At 42.1% G+C, this 15,580-nt stretch overlaps 2 protein-coding genes across 2 annotated transcripts in view; one reads left to right on the top strand and one right to left on the bottom strand.

Moving 5' to 3' along the window:
- LOC8043430 overlaps window positions 1-15,580 on the top strand; it is a 183,889-nt gene that overhangs the window by 63,735 nt on the left and 104,574 nt on the right. The gene's annotated exons all lie outside the window — the stretch shown is intronic.
- On the bottom strand, window positions 7,918-14,783 carry LOC121047093. Its single transcript, XM_042293643.1, has 2 exons — window positions 13,942-14,783; window positions 7,918-9,217 (listed from the first exon to the last, which is right to left on the bottom strand). Exons 1-2 carry the CDS (start codon window positions 14,781-14,783, stop codon window positions 7,918-7,920), a joined length of 2,142 nt encoding a protein of 713 aa, XP_042149577.1.

Here is a 15,580-nt window from a genome sequence, read left to right as displayed (position 1 = left end):
CATTTTGGTTTAGAAAGAGAGTGGGGAAGGGGGGCTTTGGGCGCGATGTTAATTTGTGTTTTCATTTCGTCCTATTTGAATTCTTGTTTCTTAATCCCAGCTCAAATAAATGAAGGGGGCTTACTTTTCCTCTGTGCAAACATTGGGGACGGGGTGGCGTATGTTGGAACAATAGCGAGTTACCGCAAACCGTCCTGATGAGACTAAAAGTGCGAGCAGTTATTGGACCTAATTAAACCTCTGATTTAACCGCGTTTCGTTTTTGTTATTGTATCCAATGCTTGGATGCTTCGTCTTCTAATTTGACCCCGATTAAATTAGAATACATTTTCACGATAGGTTGCACCACAATTGCTGCTTGGAAGAAATAAACGTAAAACGTTGGTATTTTGTATCGTAGGAACTGCGTTTATAAATCTATACGACCGTAATCCTTGGTTTCTTAACCTTTCGAAAATTGTTTAACTTGGTTAGCATAAAAGCAGTTCATTGCGAGAGGTACTTATTTATATGCCGATATTTCTTATAATGTTTTATTATTGTACGTTCGTACCCAGCTCTCTTTGTACTGCCCTTGGGCCCCGTGGCAAAACAACGTATACGTAGGTAGCGAATAAATAAGCAATTGTGCCTTTGAAAGTAGTCTCTAAATATTTCTCTAAATATTCTCTATAACTCTAAATATTTCATTAACTAAATTAAGTAAACAGCGCGGGTCAACGTTTTTTTGCAAAAACTACGCGTGGCACGGAAAAACGGACTGATGGCCAAAATAACGAATTTGACGAAAGTGCATAGCGTCTGAGATAATTAAGAGCTTATTTATTTAAACAATACACTTTACTTAGTGAAATGTTTGGTATATAGTATGAATTAGAAGCTTGCTGGATACCTCTGAAAACCACAAATAACCACAGCCGCGCTAACACTTACATCATACAAGAGACAGTCTGAGGCCTTCCTTGTTTCGCGTTCGTCATACTGTCTGTAGACGAAGTATGCATGAAGCTGCTTCTAAAATGATTAGTCCGCAGGCAATTCTGCCATCATGTCGGCAGCCAACACCGTTTACACGCATGGTGTACGACCTGTGGGACTCGCACTGCTTATGCATATCATACAAAAGACAGTCTGCATGCAGATTTGAACGCGAGTCACCGTGAGATCCGTGCTTCGAATGCCGCATGGCAATGAGTTCGAGGAGAAAACTTGGCGCGCGGCATTCGAACCACGGACGTTGCGGTGACTCGTGATTGCAAGCTGTCTCTTGTATAATGTATGAGCAGTGTGACCCTGGCTTTAAGAGATATGCAAGACGCTGCAGCGTTTTATAGCGCCAGAAAAAAAAAAAAAATGGAAGATGTTGACAAGCATCTGGTTCCCTGTACAGACAACGCGACAGCGCAGCCTCGTACACGCTATCAGATGCGCCGCTTTCCTGGCACCCGGCAACTCGATGCACTTGGCTGGAGTTTTTTTTTTTTTTTTAATGACTTATTTGCTGGCGGTTTGGATGCTGCACAATGAAGTGAGTAATTGGCTGTGTGGATGTTTCGACAGCGGAAAGTTAGGCTGCCCCAGGGGGTGTTTCTTGTCTCATCTAGCCGAGAAATTTAGCCTGTGTACTATGACCACTAGCATGGCAACTTTAACGTGGATCACGCTTAGTGATATACCAAGGCACACGGGGATACTCAGTAAGTTTTTAATCGAAACTACAACCCCCCCCCCCCCCAGGCAAAGTCGCACTTCACCAAAGTGTATTGATTTGAATGAACGCTTCTAAAATTTTACGTAAAATAGTTTTTTTTTTGTACGAATAGTATATTAGAAATGCTTTCGGTATGTACACGTGTTTTACAAAACTGAGTTCACGCGCCCAGCTTATTACTAAAATGAAGACTACATTGCTTTGCTTTGAAAAGTATTTATTTAACGACCAAAGAAGTTGTAACCATATCCGCCCTGCTGATTAATCATAAAAATAAAATAAAATAAAGTTTTTAGCCGTCGTAGGAGCTTCCAGGAGAACGAGACGACGAGTGGCAGCGATGAGGGACTCGTGGGGGCTTCAGTAGTCAGGAGCCAAGTGGAGATGCCTCGGGGTCTTCCAGCTACCTAACGAGCGCCTGTGATGCTGCGAGGACCCTGCCAGGGTCGGGAGAGGATGGCGGGTTCAGCCACTCAGTCAGAGTCGGGGGGGGGGGGGGTGCAAAGGAGGGGTTGAGAGCGCGAGTGCGGGCTGTGGAGTGAAGGGGGCAGTCCCACAAAAGATGCGAGAGCGTAGCTGGTGTGTGGCAGAGGGTGCACACTCTGGGTCCTGGGGAATTTGCGGGCACATCTTCTTGAGAAGGGTGGGAGCGAGGAGTGCTCCTGATCTTCAGGGGAAGGCGATGGAGGGAGCGAAAGTCGAGGGGATTGGCCTGACTGTATAGGTATTGACGTCGTTGACTGGTGTGCACCCGCCGGGCTTCGTGAGCGTCGTGAAAGTCGCCGGGTGCCAGCTCCGATGGTAAAGAAGAAGTCGGTGCCCCGGCTTGCGTGGAGAGAAGTTTAACGTGCGCAAGTCGGTGAGCCCGTTAAGAGTACTTTAAAATATTTTAAAACATACGTTATATAGTACAAGTATATTGCGTATAGCAAACATGCATTAGGTGCTTTTTTGGTTAATTAAAGTACGCAATTAGTATACTTTTATTTTATTGCTTTTTGCCACTGGCACCTTTGTTAATTAAAATCCAATTAGGAAAAACTAACGAAGCCGTTAATGATCCCAAGATTTATTTATTTATTAATTCATTTGTTCATTAACTATTTTGTGACCATTAACGTGAGCGGAACAAATAAAAAAATGCAACTGCCTAGGTGCATGGGCCCTTCGAAAATTTATGCAGCGTAAAAAACAAGCTGTCGCGAAAAGAGAGCACGCGAAAGCCAGACTAATTAGTTAAGCTCTTTGGAAGAAAGAGACATTTTTGGCAGCAGACAACCGTAGCAAAAGAGTGAGAGCTCTGTATCATCATAATCACCATTTTTCAACTTTTTTTCGCCTACAGTCTATTTCATTTTACGGGCGAGCGGTGAATAAGTTTACAACCTCCCTGCCGAATACGCGTGCTTGTGCAAAACTAACATCGTTTATAACGACATGATCGTGCTTCGAATTTGATTGCCCATAAAGCGAAACGAACTACGGAGTAAATTAAATATCTGAATATCCTAAAACTTTGGTGGAAGTGCGGATGATCCATTCCTTTTCCTCCGGCAATCTTTCACTTACGGTACACATTTACTGAATGAAGTATTGATGCGAAAGCATTAACTGCGCCATGGAGCGAGCTGACGTCATCAGTTTGAAGCGCGAAAACGGCACCTAGTTTCCGCGATCCCAGTACGAGCGAAGTAAAGCTGATGGATTTAGCCTTCGGTTTCATTGGCTGGCGCGCGTCGACGGGGCTCCCATTGGCCGCTGCGCTCGTCAGTTTCCACGACCGCTTACCCCATGGCGCTACGTGTCCATCAGCGCGCCGTTAACACGGAGCGTCCAAGGTCAGCGTGCCCAGGGGAGCACGCGCGCTGACCGGCGACGAAAAGTACGCAGCAGACGACAAAGGGAGCGGACGAGCGGCTTGCATGCTTTCGCATTCACAACTCAAATGTAATCACTACTGCGTGATGCACGTTAAAGACCCCAAGCTAGCGCTTGTACTGCACTGGCTAAATTGCTAAATTGCTCATCTACAGCGTGTGACTCGTCGCAACTTTAAATGGCTGACCAACTACGCGCTGTATAAATATCCCCACAACCCCAATTATTACAACTCATATGTACTTAGGTGTACCTCGAGCTTTTTTTTTCATGGGTAAATTCGACCAAAACATATCTGCCACGGATGCGATGTTTCTGCTTGTTGGTAATTTTTTTGTGCAGTATGCTGTCTGCGCGTGCAATATCAAATGATAATAATAATGTTAATAATACTTATTATTAATATTATTATCATAATAGCGAAGCATGCGATTCAAAGATTTTGTAGGAAGTAATAATATTTTGGGCACTAATCAGTATGGGGCAAGGGTGCTCTCCAACTACGCAGCTGATAGAAGTTTTTCATAACCTTAGCAGAAATGTAGATAACCGGGGACAGACGGATGTCGTGAGATTTCGCCAAATCTTTTGATCGCGCATCGCATCCTAACTTATTGCACAAGCTCAATGTCATTCTAAACAACAGTCAAATTGTACATTGGTTGGAAGCATACTTATGAGAAAGGGATATTCATCTTCGGGACGGAGGAAGCAACTCATTACCAGTGCTAACCGGTGTTCTGCAGAGTTCGGAGCTGGGCCCGCTCCTTTTTATCATCAGCGACATGAGTGACGGATTCGGTTCCGGGATAACTGCGAAGCACTTTGTAGATGATACTATAATTTACTCTAATATCTGTTCCACCGATGTAACTGAATATAAAGAAAACTGTCTACATAAATGTAACACGAAAAAAAGAAGAAAAACAGTGCTTGGATTTATTTAATATATTAAAAACGTTCTAGTGATGAGTAAAGTTTCTTAATATAAGTACCTCAGAGTGCACCTTAGCTTCGATCTAAATTGGAACTTCCATATTGAGCATGTATGGAAAAAAGCACATAAAGACTGTGGACCCTGAAAAGAAAGTTAGATCATGCGTGTTCAGAGGCCAAATTAATGGCTGTGAAACGTCTACCTTTACCAACAATCGACTACGGAAGTCCAGTATGAGAGCCATTTACCTGTAAAAATTTCTATAATTTGGAAAGCATGCGAAACAAAGCAGTCAGGTCTATTTATGACAGTTATGTCAGCAAACTCCTTCACTAAGCTCAAGTCCCGAGCAAATCTAAGGAGTGTTAAGACGAGAATGACAATAAATAAGGTGTAACTTTCACTTTTTTGCAAATTTTTTTTTTTGTACATAAGATAAGTCAATTCCAAATGCGTTACAATTCCCGAAGTTGTGCCACATAGAACGAAACATAATTTGTATATTCAACCATATTGGTACTCCATAGATCGTTTCAAATATTAATATTTTATTGTTCGCTGTATTGATCAGTGGAACACACTTCCTGCATGTGTTGTCAATTGTGGCGATGTCATATCATTTACAAAACAATTTGAACTGCTTAATCGATGTGAGTGACCAGCGTTCTTGCATTTATTTTGTTTGTCTCGTTTATGATGTTTTTTTGTGCTTGTTTATTATGCGTAATATTCCTGATTTGGCTTCACGGCTGGTAGAATCTATAACATAAATAAAAAATTAATGAAATCACAATGTGATTTGTTGGTTAACTGGATCCAGTGAAATAAGGCTGCTATGTAATTAAGGTACCCACAAGGGTAAGAGCGTACTGTCAATCCGTCCTTGATTTTTTTTACGAACTGTGTGGCAATAAATTTTTGAAGTAGGAGCTATATTGTGCTGAATTAGTGATCATCTTCCAGCGTTCTTTGGCGTGGAAAAAAGTTGGCTAGCAGAAAACAAATCCCCCAAAATACAAAATAGAGACAACACTTAATGTGTTTTGGTAAGCAATCTTGCATACAAACTGGAGCTATATATGCAATTTAAAAGAACCAAATGATGCTTATAAGACGCATTTCAGCAGTTCTAGACATTTATATCGTGCTCACTTCCGTGTAAAAGTGTGTAGGCAAACTAGAAAAATTCGTAAGCCGTGGATCACGCCAGAATTACGCAAAAAATTAAAATAGGAGATAACCTCTATAAAAATGTTTAAATTCTTACACATCTGATGATTTGCCGATTTTCAAACAGTACCGAAACAAAAAAAGAAAGAAACCACGATCGGCGCAAGCGGAATATCGGTTCTTATTTATGAGCGATAAGAACGGTATACGCGTGACGTGCTGTGGCCCAGATTCAATACAGTCCTGCATCACTCATATGCCCCTCTTTCAAAACTACAAGCCAGTGGGAAAGAATAATCTCGAAGAAAATTAGCTGACGCATTTAATAATTTTTCACAAGTATGGCTGTTGGCGATGCCTCGCCTGGAACTTGTTGCGATTATGTAAATCTACAAAATGACAGATCGATGTTTTTGCATACTTGTAGCGAGGAAGAGCTCTGAACTGTAATCAAAAATATAAAAAAATAGTAATAGCTGCGATTTCGACAGCTTACAAATAAAGGCCGTAAAGCACGTAGTTCGTATCATTGCACCAATTCTCTCTAAGATATTTGATAGATGTTTAGTGACTGCTGCTTTTCCAGAAAAAAAAAAGAAAGTCGCTTAGAACCCTCTGTAACACCGAGTTAGAGCGCAGCTCTTGAGGAGGAGGAGGGAAGGGTACTGAGGGGAGGGTAGACCCCTCCTCCTCACCTCCTCATCCTGCGTGCTACTCCTCCGTCCGAGCGGCGTCGGCGTAACCGTGAGGTCACGTGACCCTCGTGATGTCACCGAGGTCACGTGACGTCACCGGGGTCACGTGACCTCACGGAAGTCACATGACCTCAAAGGGGTCACGTCACCTCGCGGTTACGCCGAGGGCACTCAAGCCGGAAACGGGCGCCTAAGAACTGCGTTTTAAAAGGATGAAGTTACTAGAGTAACTGTTTTTTTTATAAAAAGGGAGAGTTAAATAATCTAACTAAAAAAATAATAATAGACTTTTATTTACAGGAATAAAGAAACGCATATAAGGTATTCCTAAGCCAAGGGAGGCTTGTGTAAATATTAAGCCCGTTTCTATTCTGCTTGTTTCTTTTTCTTTTTTACGCATTTAAAAACATTTTGCATTCAAGACTCTCAAACTTCATTGATAAATGTGACTTGTTAACCCGATATCAATTTGGCTTCCGTAAGAACCAATCGACTGAACTGGCACTACTTGAACAAAAATAATTCACAGTTCGAAAGGAAAGTCATGGTTGTTTGTATCTTTTTGGATTATTCGAGGGCTTTCCATTTGGTAAATTATACTACTTTGCAAAAAAAAAAGAAAGAAAGATTGAATGCTGCGGCCTGCGGCATTCGTGGACAGGTACGTGTTGCTGCTTTTGAAGTCGTACTTACCTCATCGAAACCGAGTTGTTCGAATGAATAATATGTCCTCCAAGGTTCAGCCCGTCCTTTGTGGTGTGCCTCAAGGTAGCATATTGGGGCCTTTACTCTTTAGCCTTTATCTTAATGACATTGTGAACATCAACCCTATTTGCAAATTTAGTATATACGCGGACGATACACGTATTTCTTTTCTGGTAATGACATCCACGACCTGGTAGATAAATGTAATTTTTCAATGAAAGCACTAGAAAAGTGGTCAGTTTTTGATTCTGTGGAAATAAACGTAGTAAAAACTAAGGCAGTTATATTCAAATAAAAAGAACAAAAAAAAAGGCCAGTTTCAGTACATAAAAACATCTCCCTAAATTCACCTTCTATAGATATTGTCGAACTTTTTAAGTCTCTTGGTGTCGTATTTTCTATCCCTATCGTGAGATAGCCTCATATACCATGTGGTAACCAAAATAGCTCAGATCACGTGTGTTATAAGTCATTATATGCCTTCTTAAAAAAAAAATTAGTTACTTTTTTATATTCAATTCAATGTTTATTTGATGAGTTGAAGAGTTTGGTCCCATATCCTGGGACCGGCTACTTCAGATCAAGTAATGTACAGTATGAATGGTGAATAACATCCAAATATAAAATGATAACACCATGAATAATACTCTCAGTTGCCGTACACGCACAAAAACAAAATACACGGTGAGAGAAGCGATTACGCAATAAATACATATGTACATATGTACAATAGATTACTGTAACATAGTAATAAACTTACTATAAAAAACGCAGTTATCTTTTAAGGGCGCGTTGTGCGTGTTTTGACCTTCGTATGATACCTAATATCTGTAAACTATCTTTGTGTCAGTAAAAAAATCACGTGGTAAAGTTGATGCCCTCTTCTGGCCTTTTAAGTCCGGCCAAGGTCCTAAAACTTTGGCCAAAGAAAAAGAGCGACTGTCGAGTATGCTTAGTCCAACTCGTAATCGAGTTCGCCACTGGTCGTATCTGGGACAGTCCATTATTATGTGCTCGACGTCTTCCACGGGGTGGCCACACGTGCAGCTCGGTGTTTCCACCTGTTGAATTCGGTAAAGAAATTTGCCGGTGTACGCAACATTTAGTCGTAGGCGATGAATTAGTGTTTCAATAGGTCTGCTCAAGTAATTATGGACTGGGCACCGAAGGTCTGGATCAATTAGAAGGAGTAGGCTCTGTTCCGAGATGCTCTTGAGCCATGTGTCAGGGGACATCATGTTTATCAGACAACGAATGTACCGCTTGGCATCGCTTTTTGTAAAAGGTGTGAGCTGAAAGTTGTTGCTTGTATATGCATCCGTAGCCAGTTGGTCAGCTTGGGTGTTTCCTAAAATACCGCTATGTCCAGGAACCCATTGAGGGTGTACCGTATGTCCAATCCTTATTGCTTCCCCAAGTTCTTCACAAATTCGGTACACAAGAGCCATATTTTCGTTGCGAGTGTTCAGGGTATTAATGGATTGTAGTGCAGGCTTGGAGTCCGTACATATAACCCAGGAATTCGCTGTTGAGCTATTTTTGATGTATATTGCAGCCGCAAGTAAAGCATGCAATTCTGCGGTAGTTGAAGAAGTATGATGTGACAACCGAAAGGATGACGAATGGTTGAACTGGGGTACCACAAATGCTGATGTTGATCCTTCATCCTTGGTTGATCCGTCGGTATACACGTGGATGTTGTCGTCGTATTTATGCTGTAGATGTGCAAGAGTCAATGTCCTTGCAACGTGTGTATTGACCGAGGCTTTTGTTTCCATGCCTGGAATGTTCATGTGGACGTCTAGTAATGGTAGCTTCCATGGTGGCTTATGAATGTCCTGAACCCAGTGTGTTTGTTCAGGGATTAATAGGGGCACGAAATTTAATGTTCGAAGAAAGTTCGTCCCTTTGCGAGAAAGAATTTCAATAAAAAATGGCCGCGCAGAAAGTCTAAAAAAATTACGACATACTTCCTGGATTCTTAGGATAGTTACTGGTGGTTCTTTGGCTGTAGCGAGTACAAGCGCACTGGATGTTGCTCGCGGAAGACCTAAGCATACTCTTAAACTTCTTGCAAGTATATAAATAAGTAAGGCGAGCTTCTGATGTGTTGGAAAGCCCCTGTAACACAGGTATAGAATAGGCAATTGCCTGTCGCACTAGCGCTGTGTGGAATGAGAGCATTGAGTCAATTGAGGCTCCCCATTTTGCACCCGCGATGCATCGAAAAACATTAATTACACTATTAATTCTCCCCTCCAGCATATCTATATGTTTGGACCAAGTCAGGGATTGATCCAGTAGGACGCCAAGAAATTTGTATGATTGAACTCGCTGAATTGAGTCTCCATTTACATTAAGTTCGAAACCAGGAAGCTTTTTCCTGGTAAATGGTATAAATGCAGATTTCGTGGCAGATAGCTCCATTCCTCGTTCTCTTAAAAAATTGTTTGTCGTGTCTAAGGCTACCTGTAACTGATTCTTTAAAATATCTGGGGACGAGCCAGAGATCCAAATACAAATATCGTCAGCATATATAGATATTCGTAAAGGTGGCTGGAGTTTCTGCGGTAACTGCGCCATTACGACATTGAAAAGAGTAGGGCTCAACACGCTACCTTGGGGTACTCCATGGTGGAGTTCATGATACTTGCTGTCTCCATCATTTGTACACACTACAATGTTCCTGCATCGAAGAAACTCTTGTATCCAGCGAAGCATGCGTCCATGTACACCAAGAAGCACAAGTCCTTCAAGAACATGAGCGTGACTAACCGTATCAAATGCTCGGCGAATATCTAGGAACACTGCCACTGTAATGTTTCCATTATCTCGTTCGTACTCTACACAGGTGGTCAGGTCTAAGATACCATCCATTGTGCATCTACGTGGACGAAATCCTGTGATTTCTTCGGGAAACGCTTTACTAGTTTCCAACCACCACTGTAAGCGGTTATGTAAGATCTTCTCGAGCAGCTTTCCGACGCAACTGGTTAAACTTAACAGGGCGGAAGGAATCCAGGCTCAGTGGTGATTTCCCAGGTTTTAAGAGCGGAACTATTTTAGCTAACTTCCACGATTCCGGTATTGTCTCTGTTTTCCAAACTTGATTGTATATTTCGAGAAGAGTGCTGGTGGCATCGGGGCCGAGATTTGCTAGTGCATCGTAAGTGATCTTATCGAGACCAGGAGCTGTAGACTTGCGGGTGTTGTGAAGCGCACAAAAAATTTCACGTATGTTGATTTCATGATCTAGCTCTGCATGCACTAGATGCCTCTTGTTCTCGAGGGTACGAGTAGCCTGCGTCTTGGAAGATTTGTATTGGGAAGTTGTTACCACATCGCTTTGTTGTGCTAACAGAGCGCAAAATTCATCCGCGATTGTTACTTCCGATATGCCCCTCAGAAGCGCTAGCGCGCGGAAGGGTTGTTTTTGCATAACAGGCGTGCGAAGAGAACGAAGTATTTTCCATACTATTGGAATCGGTGTGAAGGGGGTCAGATTGCCGCTGAACTTTCTCCATCGGCGGACTGAAAGAATTTGCAGCTCTCGACGCATGAGCTTGTGAATATGTTGGGCCTGGTTATAGTCTTCAACATCTCCTGATCTTCTATAGCGGCGCTCTGCTCTTCGTCTTTCTGCGCGTAGCTTTTCGTATTCACCATTGACACCAACGTGTCCGTTAGGTACAGGTACAAGACGCGTTGCCCGTTCGTAACTAAGCAAGATCGAGTTCGCAAAATCATCGGGCTCTTTCAAATCGGTATGTTTTAAAGTATTTAAATGTCTGAACATCTGCCAGTTTGTTATCCGTGCTCTATGTTGCTGCCCACGAATATTAAGAAGAGGGTGTTGTACGAGAATGGGAAAATGGTTGCTACCTCGGGTTTCTTTGTCTGTCATCCATGTCATTTGAGGTGAAATGTCTGGAGAACATAGAGTCAGGTCTAAACAGCTGCAGTAGGTAGGGCCACGAACAAAGGTCGGCGATCCGTCGTTGAGGACGCATATGTTATACTTGTCCACATACTCGGCAATGACATTTCCACGTCGATCGCAATGGTCACTCCCCCACATTGTGTGGTGTCCATTGAAGTCTCCACATATAATAAAAGGAGCAGATACCCCTTAGCAAAAAGAGGCCGTACTTCAAACGAAGTTGAAATATATTTAGTACGAATATTCATTTTGTATTTATTCTGTATGATTTTGGCCGCATTCGAAATACGCGCGTAATGTATTCAAAATACATTATAAATATGAATCAAAAATATTTTAGATATACCAAAAATATTATCCCTTCACACTCAAGACGCCATTTGTGCATTAAAAACCGGTTACACAATTTTTTTTTTATTTTCGATTTTGTCAGCAAATGGAGTCCCTGTGGTATTTGAAGGCACTACTAGATACATCTCACAAAGCTACATTAGAAACGAACACAAACACAAACACCATGACGCACTGAACAGCTCATTCACAGTCCCGTTGACTGCTCTAGAGCCTTATATAGCCTACATATTGAAGGTAATCATTTTTTCGGTGACCAACTCTGCGCTTATTAAGGTTCCAAGTATTCGATCTTCACCTCGGGAGTCTATCAAAGGGGAAACAGTGTTTTGAAGTTCGTGGACGATATCTCTTAGTAAAAGGCATTGGTAGAACTAATAACAATTCGGCGCAGTCCTTAAAACAATATCCACACAAACGGCTCATAAAATACATGTTATTGCTTCTCTGCGTAGCACCACTCAGGACGAAGCGAATCAAGGCAGTATCTTCACTTTAAAATACTGTAAACGACTTTATTTTCGTGAGGACCTAATTCTCGCAATGTTCGCGAATCGCCCACAATTCCGAAAAATAGGTCCCGTGAACAATTCCGGCAAAATGCAAAAATATTAAAATCTATATTGCGATCCCAGCGCGTCGCGAAAATTAGAATTTGCGAATTATTCCAAAACTCCAACTTTGACCTAAATCGCGAAATATTGAGCCCGCGAAAAATAAATATCTAACACTAGTTGTTTTGCCTTTCTATTTTAGTAGTTGACTATTTAATATGGTAGTTAATATCACTTATTGAAGTCACTATTCACATCACGTACAATGGTGAGTATACACGTTCAGTGAACTAACATTGTGCTAACAAAACCACTCCAAACGTATCTGTTCACAGCACCTGCTGAAGCTTTCCAGCATCAGTCAATGTTGTAGTTGTAGTCCCCGAACCCCGTTTGTGATTGGTGTGCAAGGAACTGATCAGGTGTGTCCTTGATAGAAAAAAGGAAACAATAACATAAACTGGGCTGATTTATCAGTGCGATGCTCCGCAATTCAGTTGACAAACTAATCAAATGTTGTATTTAGGCGCTTCAGTGTACTCCATATCTACTTGAAGTGAACTTCTAGAAGGGGAGCTTTTCAATATTTTGGTAGTTTAAGTCAAACTACCAAAGTATTGCAGTCAAAAGGTACTTAGAGTATAACACAACAGTATTTACGATTTTCAGGTATTTTAAGAGTATTCTGCACGTATTTTTGATTGCTCCATTTTTTTAGGGTTGGAGTATATTTTGCATGAATTAAATAAATATTTCAAGAAATATACGTGAAAGGTATTTTGTGCCTATTAATTTAGAATTTACATATTCAAAACGCATGAAGGGAACTTCAAATGTAGTTTAAGTAAAGGTATTTTAAACTGATTTTTAGAAGTATATTTTAGTACTAAGTAAAAAAAAAGAAGTTTATATTTTCGGTCTATTTTTCGTGTACTTAAAATTATGAACTGTATTTCAAATACACTCAAATTAGAATGTGGTATATTTCAAACGTATTAGTTTTCGCTAAGGGACGTTACGAAATATTTCAGAAAACCCAAATGAAGTTATTGGAGTTTGCGGTTCGATGTACACGCTCACAACTCTAACTGAAGACTTACCACACCGTACTTTGCAGGCGACGAATTCTGGACTATCTTTCGTAGAAGACGACAGATGTACTGATACCAGATCTTTCTGTACAGCTAGCATCGCTCGACTTTGACCATTTTGACGAGATGATTTGTACTGCACGTAGTTTGAGAGGCGAAAGTCGTCGTCCACGCGAGCTTCGGTTAATGCAAGTATCGGTATGGTGTTCTTTTTAAGAAATTGACGAAAATCACCAGACTTTTGTCGTAATCCGTTGGCATTCCACTGAAATATTCCTATATGGCTGTACAAATCAGGCATTGGAATACTCTTCATTCATCGATGTTCGTGAAGACTTAAGTAATCTTTCCATAGCGAATAGGGCTGTTACCTCAGGAAGATTGTTGGCTGCGGGCACGGCGCTGAGTATGGCCCTTAGAGCCGTAAAAAACATCGGTACTAGCAAATGCGAGACGTCGCTCGATTGCCGTGTTTCAAAGTAATCCTCCCGATGATCGCGTCTGCGTATATCACGCTTCTGTGTGCGGGGTGCTGGCACAGGGGAGAGGTTTGATGCTCGGTCTCCTGGAGGCGTTTCACCAGGTATCGTCGAGTTTAGGTGAGATGGAGTCTTGAAGTTGATCTGGGCGTTTAGTTGGCGGTTTAACACGTCGGAATACTGCGGCCTTTGAGGTCGTTGAGATGCTTGTGTCTGCTTTGATGATGTAGAGGGACGAGGGGGAAGTGGAGGTGGGCGAGAAGGTGGTAGAGGAGGCAGCGGGGTGCGTGTGACCTCAAGATTCGGGGAAGGATAACGGTTATTTTGTATTGGTCCATTTAGGATTTCATGTTTTCTGGCTGCAGCTGCTGCCTTTTTGTGAGGACAGCCTGAAAACGAAGCGCAGTGATTGCTTCCACAATTTGCACACTTTGGATTAGTTTTGTCCATGCAGTCCTTGTAGCTGTGTGGTCCAGCGCACACCTTGCATCTCTGTTGGCCGCGACAGTGTCTTGCGAGATGCCCATGTCGTTGGCATCGAAAGCACTGTACCGGGGTTCCAAAGTACTCCATCACAGGATGACTGGTGAAGCCCAATAGGACCCGTGCAGGCATTTGGTGATTTTGTGGAAAGTGAAGAAGGACACTTTCTGTTGGGTGTTGCTCCATGCTGCCGTCTTCTTTTCTTGAGTATGCAATTTGTCGTTGGACTGCGATGACACAGGCGTCCTTCAGGTAGTCTAGCAGTTCGTAGTCTGAGTATTGGACAGGAATGTTGTTGACCTTGCCAACATTGCGCGTGTATGACTCGGACACGGTCACTGTCACGTCGATTCCGACAAGAGATTTCATCATAAGAAGCCTGTTCGTTGAGTTCAGCGTCGCCGTGTTGACCGTGATTGTGCCATCTTTCCTTATGCGAGGTGCTAGTAATTTCTCTTGGGATACTGTCACGATTTCTTTTGCTATTCTGTTGGGGTTGATTTTCCAGAACGAGGTTCCCTGTTCTTTTGGCTTGATAATCAGTGGGATTCCGGCGGGGCGATTTTTCCGCACTGTGACTTGAGTGAAGTCGTCTTCGTCTCCAGGAGTGCCGTCATGAAACGAGTAGTTGGATGTCCTGTCGTCGTCCATTTGTTCCGAGGGAAGATTCACGCACTGTTTCTTCAATGGAATGTCGTCATTGACGTCTTTAGCCGTCAGTTGAGGTTCTTGTAGTGGTTGACGCGCTTCCGCTGCAGAAATGTGGCTCGTAGTCGCGACGGTATCCATTTGAGCGTCCGAGGTCAATGTTTGGTGGATCGAGTCATTGGAGCGGGGCAACTCTGTCGCAAGTGGTCGCTTTTTAGGCGGCAGGGTTGTGCCCGGTAATAGCCCCGTAGGGACCAGTTACGAAAAAGAATGTTGAAGTAGCCAAATTGAGCAGATTAGCATAAAATTTCAGGCTTACAGGAAGAGCGGCAGAAAATGGTGCTGGCTATTCCAATCGTCGTCGTCGTTTTCCTTACTTTTTTTTATAATTCGCTCTTTCACTCTCATCTAAACTTTTGTCAATTCGGATGGGGAACAACAACATTTTCAAACCTGCAACACGTTTATATATTACAAGAAAAATGACTCCGGCATATTTACAACATGCCTTATGGAGCTCCAAGAACCAACTTCTTTTATCGCTCCCATGCGATTGGAGAGTTCAACTTGTACAGATATCGATTAAGTTTGCAGTATAAATTAGAAACACGAAACAATATCAATAACATACGTAATCTGGCACATCTTCAAATAAAGGACATAACTAGCTACTCAACAAGAGACAGAGAAAATGGGGTAATGCCTACACCTCGCTAGAACTATGGAAAATATTGCTTACTCAAAAGATTGCTTACTCGTATATACTACCTTCTTTATTAAACAGTTATCGGCTTGTAAATTTTGATTTATTCACCTGAAAATAGAGTGAACTTTTACAAAGTAGGAAGCCGAGATGGTATGATTTTTACAATTTTTTGTCTAAGGTTCACGATGTTTTTTCTTCGCCCAGTGCACTTCTTTCCTGGTGAGTGTGGTTT

Source organism: Ixodes scapularis, unplaced genomic scaffold (genome assembly GCF_016920785.2).
Source record: "Ixodes scapularis isolate PalLabHiFi unplaced genomic scaffold, ASM1692078v2 PGA_scaffold4__175_contigs__length_147842914, whole genome shotgun sequence".
Classification (NCBI taxonomy): domain Eukaryota; kingdom Metazoa; phylum Arthropoda; class Arachnida; order Ixodida; family Ixodidae; genus Ixodes; species Ixodes scapularis.
This window is presented reverse-complemented; position numbering and strand designations above follow the sequence as displayed.